This window comes from Lissotriton vulgaris, chromosome 1_1, assembly GCF_964263255.1.
Source record: "Lissotriton vulgaris chromosome 1_1, aLisVul1.2, whole genome shotgun sequence".
Classification (NCBI taxonomy): Eukaryota; Metazoa; Chordata; class Amphibia; order Caudata; family Salamandridae; genus Lissotriton; species Lissotriton vulgaris.
In genome coordinates, this window is record NC_141685.1 from 1,674,966,706 (window position 1) to 1,674,986,799 (window position 20,094).

A 20,094-nucleotide genomic window follows, 5' to 3' on the forward strand; every position below is an offset into this window, starting at 1 on the left:
TGGCCCATTTGTTGAGGGGGGTTTCTGACCACTCGCAGATTTGTCTTTGGTTGTGTCTGGGGCAGGGCGATGTTGGTAGAATTGCTCCTTTAAGCGCGTGGCGTCTGAAAGACCCTGTGGTAAAAAAGGAACTTAAGCGGACCACAGATAGCTTTTTCCGCGAAAATGAAGGTTCAGTCACGTCAATGTGTTCTCTTTGGGAGGCTTATAAGACTGTAATAAGAGGAGAGGCCATCTCCCTAGTATCCGGGCAGAAGAAGAAGAGGAGGGAGGAATTGGATAGAGAGGAGGCGGAGCTTGTGGCCTTGGAAATCGCTGCTTCCTCTGGGAGCGACCCTGAGGCGACTCATTGCCTCGGGCTACTCCAGGAGGAATACAAGTCTATGACACGTGAGGGCGCGAAGGCGCAACACGCCATGACGCAGAGTAGGATTTATGAGCACGGTGATAAGGCGGGGAAGCTAATCGCCTGGTTGGAAAAGGGCGACTGGGGGTCTCGTTTGGTCCCGTCGGATCCCCAGTTGATAGTTCAGGAATTCACGCGATTTATGAGGAGGTATACACTGCGGCTGGAACGTTCACAGAGGTCGACAACGCTGGAATGAAACGGGATATACCGATGCCTGCCTTGTCAGACGAAGATAGGAATTTCTTGGACTCCGCCCTCACCGACGATGAGGTGGCAATGGCTATTAGAGGGGTCCACTCGGGTAAAGCTTCGGGCCCCAATGGCCTTCCCATTGAGTTGTTTAAACCACATGCAAACCGATCGGCCCCGTATCTGAAGGATATGTACTCTGAAAGCCGCGATCGGGGGATCCTGCCGTACGACCAACGAGTCACCAACATTGTGGTAATTTATAAAGAGGGTAAACCTAGATTAGATTGCTCTTCGTACCGCCCTATTTCCCTTTTGAATGTGGAGCCCAAGATCCTAGCCAAATTGTTAGCCACCCGGTTGGTAAAGGTCCTATCGGCCTTGATCCACCCGGATCAGTCCGGTTTTATGCCTTGGCGTAACACCGCACTTAATCTGCGTCGTCTGCACGGAGTGGTCGCGGGTGCGTCTCGTATCCATGAATCAGCGGTTTTGTTATCACTGGACGCCACCATGGCTATCGACCGTGTGGAGTGGCCCTATCTATTTGCGGTCTTGACGAAGCTGGGATTTGGCCCTGCATTCATTGGCTGGGTCCGTCTTTTATACTCGGCCCGATGTCTCTCGTGGTTGTGATAACCATAAGTCGCATGACTTTTCTCTTGGAAGGGGACACGACAGGGATGCCCCCTCTCGCGTCTTTTATTCGCTTTGGCTCTGGAACCGTTGGCGGCCTGGGTGCGGTGGGACTGCTCGATTAGGGGGCTGCGTTGGACCACAGACTGGGAGGACAAGATATCGCTCTACGCTGATGACATTTTGTTATATTTGACCTCCCCGCGCAGCTCCCTGGTCGTCTTTATGGATGTTCTAGCCATTTTCGGCAGGTATTCTGGTTTTGCAATTAATTGGGCGAAATCCGTCCTCTTTGTGTTGAGTGGGGACCCCCCTAGTGTACCTGAAAATTGTCCTGTGAGACTGGAGTCGGTTAGCTTTCGCTATCTGGGGATCCAGATCTCTGGTGACCCCAAGGTGCATTTCCGTCTGAATCTGTTGCCTCCCTTAACTAGGCTCCGGTCAGATGTTGCATGGTGGAAGACACTTTCCTTGTTGGGCCGTGCCATCCTCTTTAAAATGATGGCTCTCCCACGATTTCTTTACGCTCTACAGAACTCCTTCGACCCTGTGCCACAGTCGTACTTCAGTGAGATTGAGTCCCTACAGCGTAGTCTCCTGTGGGAGGGGAGACCACGCATTGCATTGTCAAAATTGATGTTGCTGTGGTACGACGGGGGTATCAGTCTTCCAAACATTCGGAAATATTATTGCGCATCGCAGCTGGTCCCCATAATCCACGCTATATACGGCTCACCGGTAGACCCTGGTTACGCGATGGACCGTGGTCAGGTGCCGGGGGAGATTACACCCGTGTTTTATACGCGAAGCGTGGTCGATTCCTGTTGGTGGGACCTCCTTCGATCTCTACCGGAGTGTGGCATGCGGCCAATAGAGATATTAAGTGGGCCGGTCGCTCCTTCGATCTCTACCGGAGTGTGGCATGCGGCCAATAGAGATATTAAGTGGGCCGGTCGCTTGACACTGGCCACTCCACTGTGGAGCTCTGAAAAGTTGGGTATGCTCTGGAAGACTAAGGGGTTTGATCGCTGGGATTTAATTGGCATAACACAGGTCCGCGATATATGGGGCAAGGACAGAGTGTTGTCATTTGAGGAATTACAGGCTAAATATCAACTGAATGAGACGGAACGGTTTCGGTAACTCCAGATCAGGCATGCTCTGAGCACTGCTGTCCCCAGTGGTGAGACACTCCCAGTGGCCTCCCCATTGGAGGATCATTTGCTTGATGGCCTGGTACCCACTAGAGTTTTCTCCCTAACATATAGCAAACTCATCAATCACACCGAGGACCCCTTGGTGTTGTTGCGTGGGCAATGGGTTGCCGATGGCTTTACACTCGATGACGAAGATTGGAGGGAGGCGGTGGCTTCCCCGAAGGAGGTTGCGGTCCCCATGAGGCTCCGTTTGGTTCAACTTAGGATTTTACATCGCTCCTATGTCACGGGTCTGGGTTTGCAGAAAATGGGATTGGCTGGGTATGCTGATTGCCGTAGAGGGTGCGGGCTGCCTGGAACTTTTCTGCTCATATTGTGGGAGTGTGAGAGGGTTCGTGAATTCTGGACCAAGATACATTCCAAAATGAGTGAAGTTTGGGGAGTGAGGGTTGAGCCAGAGGCCAGAAGATGCTTGCTGAATGTGTGGGAGCCAACGGCCCTGCCGAGCTCTGGCAAGGTCTGGGTGGCTCTCGCGTGTGTGATCGCCAAACGGAACATTGCGCAACTCTGGGATGCCTTTCGGGCACCTCGGGTAAGGAAATGGATGGAAGATCTTGACTGGAGTATGTTTCGTGAGAAATCAGTGTATCTGTCCAGGGGGCGACCCCGTAAATTGGTCAAAATTTGGGGAGCCTGGAATGCCTATCAAGGAGAAATTTGTGAACCGCCTGATCTGGAGCCTACGGTGATGGACAGTGAGGACGCCTAGGCCCAATTCCTTTTTTTTTATCTTACGCTGTCATTGTCGGGAGCAGCATTCTCAAAAATGTAACTGTGGTTTTCCGATGCACCCTGGTCGTTGTTTGTATGTTGTATTGCTGTTTTCTTTTGTTAAATAAAAAGATTTAAAAAAAAAAAGACCTCATAACAAAAATCAACCAAACACAATCACTTTGACTCCAATCAACAAAAACCCCAGAACTGAAAAGTGTACCCACATTTCAAAAATATTTCAGGGTCATATATACAGTGGGAATCAAATAAAGAAGTTCACTTAAAATAAAATAACCTTCAAGTCTCTGTGCTGCTCTCTCCAGATGTCCAATAGTACCGGTATTATTATTGGTACTTCTAAGGATGCCTATGCTGCCAGATCTGCTTGTAGCACATCCACGATGGACACTTTTTTCAAGATTGGCTGGCTTCCTAGACCCTGGTGCCCAAACCAACATAGGATTATCGCGGAGTCTATTCCTACCACATGCAAATTTATCTGCCTGATGTGCTCCAGGAGTTCACCTCTCACCATTGTTTGCAAGCTGAAAGTGCCACGTTTTCCTGTTAAAGGTGGTACCAGTTCACACAGCCTGTATAGATGGGACAGCCAGACAGGAAGAATCAGACCACGTGGCCAGTGATGCAGATCTGTGACTGCAATTGTCTCAACTGTCCCGGCAGATCAAAATTACTAAACACCTTTCATAGCCTATGAGAGGTATGTAGCATCTGTCACCAACAATCTGTGCCCGCCAGTATCAGCCTTGCACACTGACAACAATATTCTTCTCCTCAAGCAACAATAAGGCTTGGAATAAAAATGATGTATCTTATTGACTCACCAACACTGCCAATTGCGGGTCACTCTCCCTCAATGAATCCTTATCATTGTGAGGTTTGTCTTTGCATTGCAGCAGCAGCGGCTGCTCTCATCTCAAACGGTTGTCATATTCAAGAGACTCACTCCTTGTTAGTGCTCTACAGGAATGCATACCTTACCCTGCTGACCCACAAGCAACTGCCTCACTGGAGAATTTTCAGTACTGGTCCACCAGCGCCTTAGTTCGCTTCACATGTGATGAAAGGGTCCATTCCCTTGAAAGCTGTCCAGCTCCCCCTAAGCTACGACACACATTCTGGTCTCCTCCCCTGTAGGAGATTCCCGCAGGGTTCCTCGAAATCTGAACTTGCAGTCTACAGTGTTTGCTTCCATGGATGAGGGTATTATCCCATTCCATTCTCTGCTGATCATCTTTACCCCTTATAGTACCTCTGACTACTTTGCGTTGTTCTGTGCTAGATCCAGAGGAAGCCACTGGGCAGCTTTTGGACTTGGTTTTCTGCTTTCAGCTCCTAAGAAAGGTTTCTCTAATTTCACAGAAAAGATGTGGGATCACATACAGTTCCTGCAACGCACATCCATTGCACAATTACAAATTAAGATTTAGTTAGGATTAGGAGGGTTACTGAAAGAAAGCTCTACTGCTTCACATCCTTCCAAGCACCCAATGAACTTACTCGTGGCGCCATTTTAGAAGAGGTCAAGAACCAATGTCTTTGGAGGGGAAAAGATGCTATAACATAAGAATAAAAATAACACAGTAACACTAGCCAATTACGCAAGATAAGCACAGTAGTATTTAAACAACATTTAGTTTGCAATGCTCGAGCACCGTCCCTGCTACGAAGGCCATCAAAACAATCAATAAGAAATTGAAAATATTTTATGAGCGGTTTTACCCACAACTAGTTTCCTACCTTTTTTTCCCTGTGAAATATCTAGATATGTGCCTTGTTTATTCCCATCAGTCCACTGCTCATGCAAAGCCTATGCCTGATATTTCATATCAGCCTATGTACGATATTTTATATTAAATGTACTGCAGTGGAAAAGTGAGCATCTTCAAAGGCAGGACAAATGGATCTTTTGAGCAGGTACCGGCACTGATCTGGTAGGTGCAAATCGGACTTGAATTCAATGCAGCCTCTCTACGCTAAGGGAACCCTTACTGCCCGGCTGGACAATCGAGAGCTGCCTGTCGATTGTTCAAAAATAAGAACCAAAACTACTAAGATAGAAGTGTATAAGCACGTCAATGGACAGATCGTCTGTGGTTGTGGGACACAAATATATCTGCTATGATTAACACCGTAGTAGAAGCAGTTTATACAAGTATACTGCTCCTGACTATCACTCAGAGAAAAGTCTCTCAAATGATCGAACTCCTTTCAAAATGGACTACTCTCACAAACAAGTTTTCAGAAAACAGGAAGCACTAACCCACAATCCATATGCCAACAGTTAAACATCCTGTCACTGTGGACTCTACTGAAAAAAGTGTCACATTTTACCTGAAGAACCGCTTGGATTTTAACCCAGACATCCGCCATGTCATACAATTTAATGTCACCGTCCTGCTGGCTGGTGGGAGATGCCACTGTTAGCTGGAGATGTGCCAGAACAACAGCATGAGCCGAAGCCACTGCATTGAATTTGTCGAAAAGAAGCTCGAGGAGTTCCAGAAGCAGCCTAGAAAGAAACATACACAAAAGTTATTTATTTAATGTCTTTGACATATCAACACGTGTCTCGCTCGCCCCATGTTGCAGATGCATCAAGCTGACGGCAGTCCCTTTTCTAGGCTACATGCAGACTGAAATAGAATCTAATAGGTTGTCAAAGTTTTCACTTTTTTTCAAAAAACTTACGTTGATCCTGTTTTGCTCTTAGTGAATGCATGTGGGAGTACCAGGGACATGTTTTTAGTGGTTGACACTGCCCTATTACCCCATATTTCTCTGGGTGTAGCTAATGGTAGTAATATTGGGTAGACAGCAAGATTTTGGAGTCCTATTTGATGTTAGTGTTGGGTGAATGCGTGCCAACAGAAGGGAATCATATCCCTAAATACTATGTGGGCTAAGCAGGGAGTTTTTTAATGCAAGAGGGAGTGACACAAAAAGGAGGCCAACAAGACAAGGAAAAGCCGATCATGAGTCAGGGCACACACATCCTTACAGAAGCAGGTTCAAATCCACAGACAAGGGGCAGGCCCAGCTAGAGGAGCATAAAGAGAGAAACAAGAAAGTTCCTAAGGAGAAGCAAACATGCGAGGAGTGAAAAAACAAAAGAAGTCAAAACTATGGCGTTAGAAACATACACACATGGGTATGGGAAACAGACCTGGAACTGGAAAGAAACCAAGGTGACAACTACACCCACTGCTGATCATGGAAACACTGACACAAGTGGTAGAACAACGATATATAGGTAATGGCTTTTTAAGAGAATATTAAACCAAACTTTTTCTCTGATGCAGCAATACTACACACATTCAATGGATCTAAGGCACAGTTTAGTGTGCAGGTAGGACAGGCTTAGACATATGCAAGGCTACTGGAAAATCCCAAAGAACCAGGTAAGGATTTCCTGGTAGGCTTGTGCGGCTGACACATTGGGCAAATCCGATTTTTCCAATTGAACACAGATGCCTTTTGCACTTTAGTCGTTACCCTGACACTTAACGCTATTGTCTGCAACGTTCTCATTGTATTAAGATGACTATCTTGGCACTATATTTATTTGTGTTGCAGACCTCCCTTTAATAAAGAGAAACAAATTAACAATTTATACATAAAATCAAGCCCTGAAAAAGACTCGCATGAGACGGAACGTGTTGGCTAAATGAATTGTGTGATCATTGGATTTTAACAACTGAACATATCTACTAATAAAAGAACAAGTTTTGCAACTACAAGAAAAATGTTGCACCTGCTTTTTCTACCAATCATTATGGACATTTATTGATTCAATGAATTTTAATGACATTTATAATTGATGTGTGCTAATTCCGATCTTTTTCAGTTAATGTATTTGAGTTTTACCCAATAGGGAGTGGAGAGGGGTGCACTTCCTGGTTTTCTAGCACCATCGCCATATACCTAACAACTATTAGTAATAGGTGCAGGACTCCTGCCTCAACCCTCTTTGTGTTCTGTGTTACAGATGTGTGTAAGTTGTAAATCATTGGCTGCAGTATTCTTGTCCAATGTTTGGCATGTTTAGTGGAGATGTATGGAACTACCTAAGACCAGACTGTAGGGGGGATAAGGAACAAGAGGAATATTGGCGAGAATGAGGTATTCCGGTAGACTCGATCCGTCAAGACAATGAGAGGTCACATTAAATGACTAATTTGGTTTATAAATTATACACAATGCATTTGCTGGAACTGCAAATCTTCATTAATGTACCAAATCCATTCTCCTTCTGATCTAAAGCCCCGATTCCAATATTGCCAAGAGATAAGTAGCAATACTTGTAAAACGTGCCAGACCTGACACGTGTGCAGTATTTTCAAACAATTGTTTAAGAAAAAAAACAATGCAGGTTATAGATACCTATTTCTCTGCTGAACATACACAAAAATATTTATTTGTGAATATTCTTGTCCAGATTAGATACATATATAGCTAAAATTGTAGGATATATAAATAACACAGAGAGACACAGGCGTCACAAAACGAGACAAAGAACAAAAACGTTTCTAAAGCAGTGAGACACAATCACCAAGGTAAGGAACTCGCAGACAGGGACTACACAGAGATGAGTGGACATGATTAAGACTCATCAAAAAGGAGCCTGGGGATAGGGTAACATTCCGTTACAGATAAGCAAGGCCAGGGTGAAAAGATAGCAGGACAGAGGCATGACAAAGATACAGATTGACAGACATGTAGGCATAAACATTTAGGCAGCAAAGTAGAAGTCACACGCAGAGGTCAGGAATAAGAAGACAGAAACGTAGACAGGAGACCGAAAGTAACATTTCGTGCACCTCACCATTAGCACATGGCAAAAAAAATTCACATTATATAGGCATACCCAGCGCACCAAACAACAGCACCTAAAAATATGACCAAACCACCTCACACTAAACCATAACATTACACTACGCCACCACAACATCCAACAATATACTATTGCAATACACTTCAATATACACCCAACTGTTACCAAAGCAGCTAGAGCAGCCTAAGCCAGCTCCCAAGCCTGCCGGGAGCACCACTCCAGCTTAAGCAATGGTGCATTTAGTAGAGCTCCGGCTTGACACCTAAGGCGCTATAATGTATGATAATGCATTTCAGTGCAGTGATGCGCACCACCATACTGAAATGCGTTAGTCTTACGCCTCATGCATGATACTTGGCAGGGCTGCACTAGGGATATGCGCTGATGTTCCAGCCATGTACAGAGGTGCAGCACCTTTTGACAAAGGGCCCACAACCCCATCCCGCCAGACTGATGCAGTACCACATGGCAATAGTATTGTCCATGAAGACTTGTACCAGCCATTTGCAGATTAAAGGAAGAAAGGCTCTCAATGCCAAACAGATAGCCCAAGCTCAACGAGGCTGATGTGAAACCCGGATTCCACCAGACTTCTTTCATCTCCACCTCCCAGATGGCCACCCAATACCAGGAGTGACACATCTGTCACTACAGTTATCTCTGGTTGATGAAGGGAGTGGGTCTACCATTGACCAAATTTCAGTTTATCAGGCACCAGTGCAGATCTTTTTCAGTTCCCTCCGAGATCTGGACCATGTCCGAAAGATTCCCCTGATGCTGCGCCCACTGGAACTTCAGGTCCCACTGCAGAGCCCGCATATGACAACAGGCCTGAATCACAAGCAGGATCCAGGAGACCGTGAAGCCCAGCAACTCAGAGTCACTCTTGCCAAAATCCAGGATAGAGGATAAAACATTGTTATCATAGCCTGAATATTTTGACTCGCCGCTCAGGAGGATGGACTGAAACTGCTCTGTGTCCAGAACAGCTTCAATGAAAGGAGGCATCTGAGTGGGAGTAGGGTGTGACTTCGGCACATTGACAGTGAACCCTAGCAAGTGCAGGAGGTCCGCTGTATTATGGAGGTAGGAAATGACTGCCTGTGGCGAGCACACTTTCAAGAGCAAATCGTCGAGATCGGAGCAGACTGTAACCCCTGACTTCTGCAGGTGAGCTGCAACACTAGTCATCACCTTGGTGTACACCCAATGGACACTAGTAAGGCCAAAGAGGAGCACTGCAAACTGAAAATGCTCTTGGCACACCATGAACCTCAAGTAACGTCTGTGGGCAGGCAGGATGGGGATGTGAAAATATGTGCCCTACAAGTCCAACGTCACTATCCAGTCTCCTGGGTCCAGGGCAGACAGACGTTGAGAGTGTCAGCCTTCTGAATGTCAGCCTTCTGAATGTCTGCTTCTTGAGGAAGAGAGTGAGAAGGTGCAGGTCTAATATAGGACGGAAGCATCTGGACTTTTTTGGAACCAGAGAATAGTGGGAATTGCAGCCACAACCTACTTCTAATGCCTGCACCCACTAGATGGCTCCCTTGACCAAGAGAGCCGACACTTTCTAACAGAGTAAGGAGAGGGAGTCCTCCGTCAGCCTGTCATAAGTGGGTAGTATGTGTAGAAGGATGGTCACTAAGGGGAGCGAATAACTTCCTTGGATAATTTGCAAAACCCAACTGTCGAATGTTATTGACCTGAGGTGATGGCGGATCCTACCCTCCACTGGATGTCACTAGATGTCATGATGGTCAGAGGGCAAACTAAAGGGGCTTGGAGGCTGCTGCTACCGGGAAGGAGGAAGGGGGGTACTTACCAGACCTCTGACTATCTATCCCAATGGCCTATGGGAACCATGTCCTCGGCCGTGAAAAGGTTGGGCAACCTGCAGCCCAGTGTTTGGTGAAGAGTCCAGTCCACTAGCATCCACCAGATCCTCATACCAGGTGTCCTCAAAGGGCTGGGAACCATAAGGGTCCGCAGACCCCTTCCATTAATCACCCAATCCAGGCCAGTCATAAGAAGAAGTTATTGGGCTCTGACATGTGGGGGTCTGCCCCCAGTCAGCATTGGAACTGTCATTGGACACCTCCTATGTCAGACTTGGGAATGATGATGGGGCAGCACCATCGATGAGCGTCAGTGGCAATGGGGGCTACGGCACTAGAGTGGGCAAGGTTGAGGTTGCTCAACTGGCGCCATTCCGGATCAGTCACTGGATCCTGGAGGCCCAACTGACACAGAGGGCAGGCAGAAACTATTGCACTGCAAAACAATCTTTTGATACAGCATTTACAGCCCGACTCCAATTTCTTTGAGTCAAGCTAATTACAGTAGTCTAATTTGCTTCAGGCAACAATACAGGCTTGTTGATTTTTAGGTGTACTGGTAAAAAGGGCAGATTTTACTCAGTTGCATAAGCTAAAAGTAAGTTTCCTCAGCTCGGTGATAGTGGTAATCTGAGTTTGGACAGAGACTACAAATTGCTTTTATGATGGAGTTTGATGATTAGGTTTGATTTGTTGCACAAGGAAGACAACCAGTGAATTAGCTTCAGCCTAACAGGCTAGTATGCGATCAGGAGCTAAGGAACCATGCAAATATTAGGCGAGCAGAGGCAGTACCAGCACCAGTTGGTGAGTCAGAAAGTAGGTTGCAGTGTTCACGCCTCGTGGATCTTGCAGCTTGGGAAACTTCGTCAGGCCCAGGAAGTAATTGACAACCTCAGGTATATACTTAGTTCCTGTTGGTCTCTCTGCCATAGCCATACTTCTGTGTAGATCACCGATTAGTTTCTAGTAGTGCCTCACAAGGTAGCAAGGTGGTTTCCTGCAGTGGTTTAAAGTACTTAGTACCTGTAGGTGAACTTGCACAAACGTAAACCCCAAGGTAGCCTCTGTCCACATGGGTACAGATATGGATCAGAGTTTTATTGCATCTTAGAGGATCATATATTTCACACTTGAAGAATGGTTTTTGCACCTCAGCTTCTTCATACACTCCCTTTTTGAGCAGTGTCTCTCTCATGCAAGGCCACCTCTCATGTCCCCCCTCTGAGCAGTTGGCCAGCTCTATCCCTCCTGGCAGTCTAAAGAAATGTTTCCCAGGTTGCTAGTCCCGAACATGGCAAAAGGAGTTGGGGATGGATACCCCATGCCTTGAGAATAGAGAGCTTCTCATTGCCACTTGTTTGGAAACACTGGATGGGTACACAACCAGGTTCCAGGGGACTGACAAAACAATTTCGAAAACATGGTTGATGCCGTTAGCCCAAGCTCCCTAGCAGGCCAAAAGGTGTTTTCACCTTTTGATCGCCCACCTTCTATACTACTGCCACTGCTGCCCCAGTCCAGTGACCTGATAGTAGTCATGGTAAACAAAGCTCACCAACGTTGGGAGCACAAGGTGTGCCTATCTGGATTATAGAACTGGCTCTGGGTCTCAACCCATGTTGTAAAAAGTACTCCAGTGTATCAGAACACAAGGATATACACAAATGTTCGACCAGGAAACTGAATGTAAGATTTAGGGTCACATGTACAAAGGCTTTTTTGTGATCGCAAACAGGCTGATTTGCTGAATCAGCCAGTCTGTGAAGGCAAAAACGCTTTTTCACATGTATAAAGACCTATTTGCGATTCAGTAACTTATTACTGATTCGCAGATTGGGTTTGCGATTCGGTATTAGGAAAGGGCATGTTTTGGGCGTCTCGGCCTAAGACTGAATCGCAGTGGTATATGTGAAAGATTTGCGATCGAAATGTGGTCCCAAAAGATTCACATTTTACCACCTACTTCAAGTAGGTGGTAACCCATTCCCATAAGGAAATGGGTCTCCAAGGGACCCCTTCCCATTTGTGAATGTTTGTAAAGCGCATTTTTTAAGAGGAGGCAGTGGTCTCAGGTTCGATGCTTGCTCTTAAAAAATGAAAAGAAAACTTGGTGACCCCAGCAGGCAACCATCCCTGTGATTTCCAATTGGCCGCAAACCGAGAGAGAGAAAAACAAAAAAAAACTGTAAGACAGAGGAAGAGAAACAGTGAGGAAATGTCATAAAGGGAAAACGCCCAGAGATAAAGGGGTAGCGGATGTCTGGTAGTGGATTAAAGAGGCATGAGGTACAATAAAGACTACAAAACCTTGGTATTGGGTGCGTCAATATTTAATTACACCAGTGGGCTTCTGAGCAGAGCTTTGAGCACAGCACTCATAAATCTAGCACTGCAGTCAGATTGCCGAAAAGTTGCAAAATGCTCAGGACGGAGCACAATGACAGAAACAGATGTCGGAGTGACAGCCATACGCAAGGACAATGGATCTATATCCATTCCTGAAAGTTTTGAAGGATCAATGCAGCAAGAAATGTGATAAAGGAAGATGACCGGTGTATGACAATGCCTCAACGGGCTGGCACAGCAAGTAGTCTCTAGTCGGGCCACTTACGAAAAAAGCCTGTAGAGAACATGCAAGATTGTCATGTGTGCTGAGGTCAAGGCAAGGAAGCTAGTTTGCTATGTTGATTACGAGGCAGTGATGCAATCTTTCCAGATATATATAGGTAACCTTTTCTAAGTCCCAACACACCACGTCTATGCCCCAATGTAAACATTTCCTCCAGCAAGATGTTACTAAGTTGGTTTATTTATTTATTTATAAAAGATTTATAATGCGCATGGCTGCCTCAGCGACGAGGCGTCCCAGCGCAACCAGAAACACAAGGAAAAAAAACAGAGAGACCCAGAAGCGACTAAACCTCAGACAGTAAGAAACATCTAGGTTTTTACAGACTTGCGAAACGTCAGAAGATGAGGGATATCACGGATATGCGCTGGAAGGGAGTTCCACAGTTTGGCCGCCAGGAGGCCGAACGAACAGCCCCCAGCCCTCGCTCTCCAGACTCGGGGGACACAAACAAGCCCACGATTGGCAGATCTCAGAGCACGCCTGGGCATATAGTGCGTCAATAGACCAGATAGCCCTGTAGGTGCTTGGTGCATCAAGATTATATGAGGGATGCACAGCACCTTAAACTGAATGCGTTCTTCAATAGGCAGCCAGTGTAGCCTAGGAAGCACATGTGCCACAGACTGAGACCTTGGTAGAGCCACTAACATACGTGCAGCCGCGTTCTGAACCCTCTGCAGGCGTTTAATACAGGCTTTGTTGGCACCCAGATATAAGGAATTACCATAATCGAGCCTAGCAAGAATGGAGGCCTGCACGATGGTTTGGAGAAAAAAGCCAAGCAAGGGCCTCAAACCTCTCAAGAGCCCAAAGCAGGCAGCGGCAACAACTCTTGTCTGTTTCTCGAAAGTCAGCCCAGTATCCAGCCAAACACCTAGGTTCTTTACAGCCTCCTTGGGTGACGGGGCGGGTTTAAGATGGTCAGGCCACCATTGTTCAGATCAGAGCTCCTGGTCCTTGCCGAACAATAGGATCTCGGACTTGCTGGCATTTAATTGAAGACAATTAGCCTTCATCCAGTTCGAGATGACCGACAGATCCTCCTTAAACTTCTCCAGATTGGTACAACAGTTTTTGGAGAAGGCAATCACCAGCTGGGTGTCGTCTGCATACGACACCAAGGACAACCCCCTGCCTCTAGCCACCTCCGCCAAGGGACTCGTATAAAGGTTGAATAACAGCGGGCTCAGGATGGACCCCCGAGGCACCCCATGGCACAGGGCATGGCACTGAGAATGGAAAGGTGGCACTGAGGCTTGGAAGGATCGCCCTGCCAAGAAGGAACGTACCGAGTCCAAAGCACCGCCCCTGATTCCAGCCGCCCAGAGGCGATCGAGGAGGATCGCATGGGACACCGTATCGAAAGCGGCGCTTAGGTCCAGTAGGACCAAGGCCGCCGAGTCTCCCATATCCAGCCTGCTCCGGATGGACTCAATTACAACCAGGAGGGCTGACTCAGTGCTGTGACCAGGGCAAAACCCATGTTGGGAAGAGTCAAAGATGTTACGCTCGTCGATGTATTTAGACAGGATGGAATTCACATGCGCCTCCACCAACTTAGGCATAAAAGGCAACTGGGATATGGGGCGATAATTGCCAGGGTCTTCTGGGTTTAACAATGGCTTGTTTAGCAGTGGGATGACTTTTGCATGCTTCCACGCCCTAGGGACGGAGGCTAGTTTCAGAGACAAATTGGCCAATTCTAGACCCACCGGGGCAATAAGTGGCTGGAGCTGGCGAAAGTGAGTTGATGACAGCGTGTCACCTGGGGAATCCAACTTAATTTTAAGGCACAAGGCCTCAAATTCCTGGGGCGACAGCAGGGGGAAGACTGACAAACAGTTGTTCGCCATGATGTCCGTCCCTACAGGCACAACATTCTCAGCAGGTGTAGTCCCTTTGGAGAGGTCCTGATAGATCAACTCCACTTTATTCACAAAGTGGAGTGCTACGGACTCGCATTGATGGTTCGAGGCTACGTGCGAGGCACTAATCACGCCAGCGCTCTTCATATTTTTAAGCAAAGAGAAAATGGTCTTGGCGGGATTAGAGCTGGCCAAGATTTTATTGGCTACAAACTCCGCCCGCGTTTTGCGAATGAGCTTATGAAATTCCTCGACTGCCGCTAAATATACTACTTTGGCAGAAGCCTCATAGGAGCGGCGCCAGGCACGCTCAAGTTGCTTGCACCCCTTCTTTGCCTGAGTTAGTGAATTAGTGAACCATGGATTTGAAGGCCGTAGTCCCTTCCCTCCCCGCTTGGCCGGGATACAGCTATCTAGACCAGCCACCAGCCAATAATGAAAGTGCAACTGCGCCCCCTCGACAGCTTGTGACAGGGCCGTTTTTCCACAAGGACTGGACGGGCCACATCCACTCTACCCTACCACTGTAGTGAGAATGATATTAGTGAGTGATCCGTCCATGTCTGAGGGACCGGGGAGAGTGTTTTTAAACAACTCAAGTTAGAAAAGATGGGGTCAAGCAAATGTCCAGCCACGTGTGTACTCTCAAGAACAAATTGCGGCATCTGGAAGCCTTTCAGATCCGCTAAAAAACTGGTGATCACGGCCTTTCCTTCCAGCTCAAGATGCAGATTGAGATCCCCCACAATGGTAAAATTTGCCGCCTTACTGGCCATTTGTCCAATTTTGTTCACTAGGTCCTCTCGAAATTTTCCGGAAGGCCCAGGGGGTCTGTATATTAAAAGACCGGACATAGTCAGGTTGCAGCTGAGCTTAATTTTAAACAAAGCACTTTCACAACCCGCTAATCCTTCCTTGGTCAAACTAACGGTATAAGCTTCTTTAGCTATCACAGCAATGCCACCTCCTCTCCCTCCCTCTCTATTGATACTATTTAAAGGTTATCCCTCAGGGAGGGCTAACCATGGCACTGCCACTGTTTCCAGAGAAAGACAGGTTTCTGTGAGAACGAGGGCATCTGGGTCCTCGTTCATCAAAAGGTCAAATACTTCAGCGTGATGTCTCACCAAAGAGCGACAGTTGAGGCTAAGAAACTTGAATTCAGAGCAATCAGGTGGATAGGGAGGCAACTCCCCAGAATCCACTTTAAAAGTGAAAGATTCGCACACAAAAGCCGGCTCTTGAAAGGCCCAAGGTGTCGAAAGGCACTTGGAGTCTAAAGCCAGGAGCTCATCGCTTGTGTACCTGCGTAATTTGCCTGTGAAAGATGCAGGGGTCCTGGCGACAGGTGACGACCCGGGGCAGACGGGCTTGCCCCTGCAGGCACGCTGCGCGGGTGCCTAGGTGACTGCATTTATAGAAACAAACGAGGAGACCAGGCAGGCGAGGCTCCAACCACTGGTCAGCTAACCCTATAGTTCCTCCCCAAGATGTCCACCACACTCCCACCCTTGCACCAACAGCGTTTTCCCTGAGGCAGCAGCAGAGCGGTAGGTTTAGTTTTTAAAAAGCGGCGTAATGAAGAAAAAAGTGTAAAATAAAGTGTCAACAGCAGTTTAAAAGCGGTAACAATAATTACAAGAAAATCGCTAGTAGGGCTCCCGGCTCACGCCTCAGGAGTCTGGTAGCAGCGCGGGCGCCTAGGTGGCTGCTTTTATAGAAACAAACGAGGTGACCAGGCAGGCGAGGCTCCAACCACTGGTCAGCTAACCCCGTAGTTCCTCCCCAAGATGGTTAAATGAGTGCTCTGCATGCACAGAACCACATTGTGTGTTGCTGCACGGTTTTGCCTTTTAGATCATGTCCTGTGGATCCCTCTTTCTTGAAAGTAATAGCTTTTTGTTTGGCAAGTGGAACGGGCCTTCCTCATCTATTCAATGGTTTAAACCCGTAACATTCTATGCATCATTAAACTAAATTTTAGGTATATATTTGTTTGGAGTGACCTTCAACCTGCCCAGGGTCTCAGAGGTGGGATCTTGTTGTCAGTGCAAAGCCCAAGCTGCGGTCATTTACAAAGGCGTCTGTTAAATAATTCAAACGGAGATTACTTTTCCTGGCTTGAGATAAATTCTCGGTTCTATCAGCACTGGCTTATAAGCTTCATCTTTGTTTTTTCCACGTTTCCCAAGACATATATATTTCTATTATTTGAAGGTGCTTTTTCTGATATATAGCCACAGAATGGTACTATATGGGATCTAGACTTACTTACTTGTAGATGAGTCCCCATTTCCTTACAGTGGCCTGTCTAGGCTTGTAGGTAAGCACTTTCTAAACCCCCAAATTAAAGGAGGCAAACCAAATGGCAAGAACATACACGGAGAGACACCCTTGGTATTTAATATTTGCGTATTTAACTTTATCGCGTACTGCTTCTCTCTTTTTTTTTTAACGAATGTTATTGTTTTTTTTTTTAAACAGAATACATATTACATACAATAGTTTGTACTTGATCCGGGTTTTAGTGATGGTACATCGTTTTAGGAACATGCACTGGATAGTCTTAATACATTACAGTATTGAATCATAGTCATTCAGCATGTAATTAACTAACCTCTGAACCCCACCTATGCCCTCCCACAACTTATAAATCAATCAAAGTCACCAATTATATAGATTATGGGTCAATGGGCGGTAGGGTGTGTGTGTCACGCCTTAGGTGTCACAGCGTGTTCAGGCATGGTAGATCAGTGTGGCATGAATATCTACAGTTGGCTGTGTGCTTCGGAACATACAACAGTGGTTGATCATTTTTGGCCTTAATCCCTTGAATGCTCATGACGAGCTGAGCTTGTCATGAGCCACGGGCGTCCGGTGCTCATGATGAGCTCAGCTCCTCATGAGCCGTGGAACGCTCGCATGCGGGGATAATTCCCCTGCTGTGCTGAGCGTTCCACGGGAACTGGTGTGGCCGTAACGAGCTGATCTCGTCATGAGCACAGGAGCGCCGTGCATCATGAGGAGCTCAGCTCGTCATGAGCATGTGAGCGCTGTGCGCGCCCCCCTCACCCTCAGCACAGCGGGGGAATATCCCCGCATCGAAGGGGTTAAGGTGTTTAACAAATCACTTGTGGAGCCATCGTACAATCCCGGGGGCCATCACCAAGAGTCATTCATGGTCCCGTCCCAGCCTAGTCACAGGGCCCTTAGTCGTCAAGTATTTGACCCTCTGTTTTGACGCTCTCTACAAAAATATTCCATTCGGTGGAGGAAGGTATCTTGTTCAGGCCTCTGTATTCTTCCCTTCTGAGGGCTTTGCTCTCCATAAGGCCTCACCTTAGAATCTCCTCACATCAGTCCTCTACTCTAGGGGCTCTCAGACACTGTCACCGAATTGTTATCAGCCTTTTAGCCAATATGAGCGCTAAGTTTGTGAATCGGGTCACCAGTTTGGAGCCCCTGGATTTAAAGGGCAGTCCCAGTATACACAGCGCTGGTGCATCCCAGTCTACATATATTAGGATGGACAGTTGGTGTCAGGATGGTAGACCGGGAAGTGGGTGGAGGGAGGAGAGGAGTAGGTTCACTTTGCAACATTAGTACGTGTTTATAGATGCACAACCTTGGATTCCAATACGCGCGTGTACAATACAAGCTTGTTTTTTTGATCGAAAGGCCGAACAGACCCTATCGATTTGCTTGCTGCGCGACAACTACAAGGGACGCGTAGAGACAATAGTCACAAAAACATATTGTATACCCGCAAGCATTGTGAAATTAAACATATTAGAAACGGGCGCTTACTCTTTTCTTTCTCTTCCATTTAACCAGACTGAGCCACAGCAACGAGTGGCCGGGTACAGCTAGTATAACTCATAAAAAAGGATTTCTAATAATACACAATATCTAAAATTTATGATGAACGCTGCCTGTGTGATTACATGGTAAATTTAAAAACAACATACTTCACAATATACATGTCTCACGTAACATTGAAGCAGCAGAATATGGTTTCACATATCTAATTTCAACAAATACAATCATGAATTTTGTGATACTTTAAATATGATAATCACAATTATGAAGGCACATCAAGATGAAATCATAACAGTGTTCACAATGAATCTTTACAAGTTTCTCAAAGAGGGTTGCATTTAACATAATACAAGGGGAAATTATTTGACAATGCATATATCCAAGTAGAGAGACAACAGAGTGGCTTTGATCGTGGATGGATCTTCGTAGAAACGAGTCTATGAGCGTTTCGCCGGCCCAAGCGCCTTTAGCAGAAAAGTCACAAATACAACTTGCAAAATATTAAACTTCAATGAATGCAAACAACATGTGGAAGAGAGAGGTGAAATGGATAAAGGGACAAGCAAATAAGAGAAGGCTTATACATTTCTGAAGGTGTAATTTAATGAATCGAAGATAGAATCCACACTGGAAGAGAGGGTCAAAGGCTAAAAATAATCGATGCATGGGCAAATTTTGTGCAATTGAATAGTTGTAGATCTCTGGAGCAGTTATAACAACTTACTGTAATTGCACTTAGATCTTGTCCACTGGCTCACACCAAATATATAGGCGAATGGGAAGAAGGCTCCATGTAGGTGAATGCCACTTTGTTGTGGTTTAAAGACAGATGTCTGTCTCATAAGATCTGCAACTCGTTCTCTGCGCCTTGTTGCATTACCAGGCACTGGACGCCCAGGCGCGGAGTGACCGGGCTGCGGTGGTCAATCGAATACGGAGATGTGGAGCATATGTTAGGCCACGGAAGAACTTTACTGTTTTTTTATAAGGTTTATTCATGTCAATTCTTGACCTTTTTCAATATAATTCAGCAATTTTTTTATATAATGCATCGGTATGCACTTTTTGTATATATGCCCAATAATCTATCAACAGGAGTCGTTCTAGCAGCTCTTCAAGTGTTATTCCGGCCTCTTGGAGTTGGGGTGCATTTTCAGCGCTCTCAGCTGCCCTTCTTTTCAAGGGGCCTAGTGATTTCTCAAAGCTTTCAAGTTCCTGGAGTGTGTCCCTTCTGGCTCCCACCATCATGTTAATTGCCGCCCCCCTTAAAATCACCTTGAAGGCCTTCCCTTCTAGTGATGGGGAGTAGGCCTTAGCGGTGTTCTAGGAGAAATAATTACTGATTGCCACAGGCAGGGTCTCTCTAAAGACCCTGTCTCAAAAGTTACTACTTGTGTAACGATATATCTGTAAGAGACATTAGTTAGTGATAGATTCCTTACCTTAGAACAGTGGTCTTCAATCTGTGGGGCGCGAACCCCAGGGGGGTCGTGGAGTCCTGGGAAGGGGGTCGCAGATTCTGCAGAGTGCAGTTCCTGGCATTGGGCTGATCGAGGGTGCTCACGGTGGAGGCCTAATTCACACCGAGGTGTGAAAAACATCAACGCCTCATTAACAAGTTAAAAGGTCTTTTAAAGACCTGTCAAGTACTTGGGTGTGACTGTGTGTGTGTCCCTGAAGCCGTTACAGCCGGGCTCACATACACGAGCTGGGGGGAGCTGTGGGTGTTAGGGGGGGGGGCTGGGGGAGTGGCTGTAGTGTAGCCCTTTGAGTTCAATGGATGTTGCGTACCTGGAGCTGTGGGTCCCGTGACACGTCCCCCGCCCCCAGCAGGGAGGCAGAGATGCCCTCCCATGAGTGGGAAAGAAGAAGGAAGACGACGCAGAGAGATACTGATCCCCCACCCCTACCCCCCCC

At 46.7% G+C, this 20,094-nt stretch overlaps 1 protein-coding gene across 2 annotated transcripts in view; it reads right to left on the reverse strand.

Annotated features, from left to right (window-relative positions):
• Positions 1 to 20,094, reverse strand: part of EXOC4 (exocyst complex component 4) — a 1,827,849-nt gene that overhangs the window by 1,445,441 nt on the left and 362,314 nt on the right. For both annotated transcript variants that reach the window (XM_086918922.1, XM_086918920.1), the window contains exon 7: positions 5,521 to 5,698. In XM_086918922.1, coding sequence (XP_086775048.1) covers positions 5,521 to 5,698 — 178 coding nt within the window. The remainder of the gene's footprint in view (positions 1 to 5,520; positions 5,699 to 20,094) is intronic.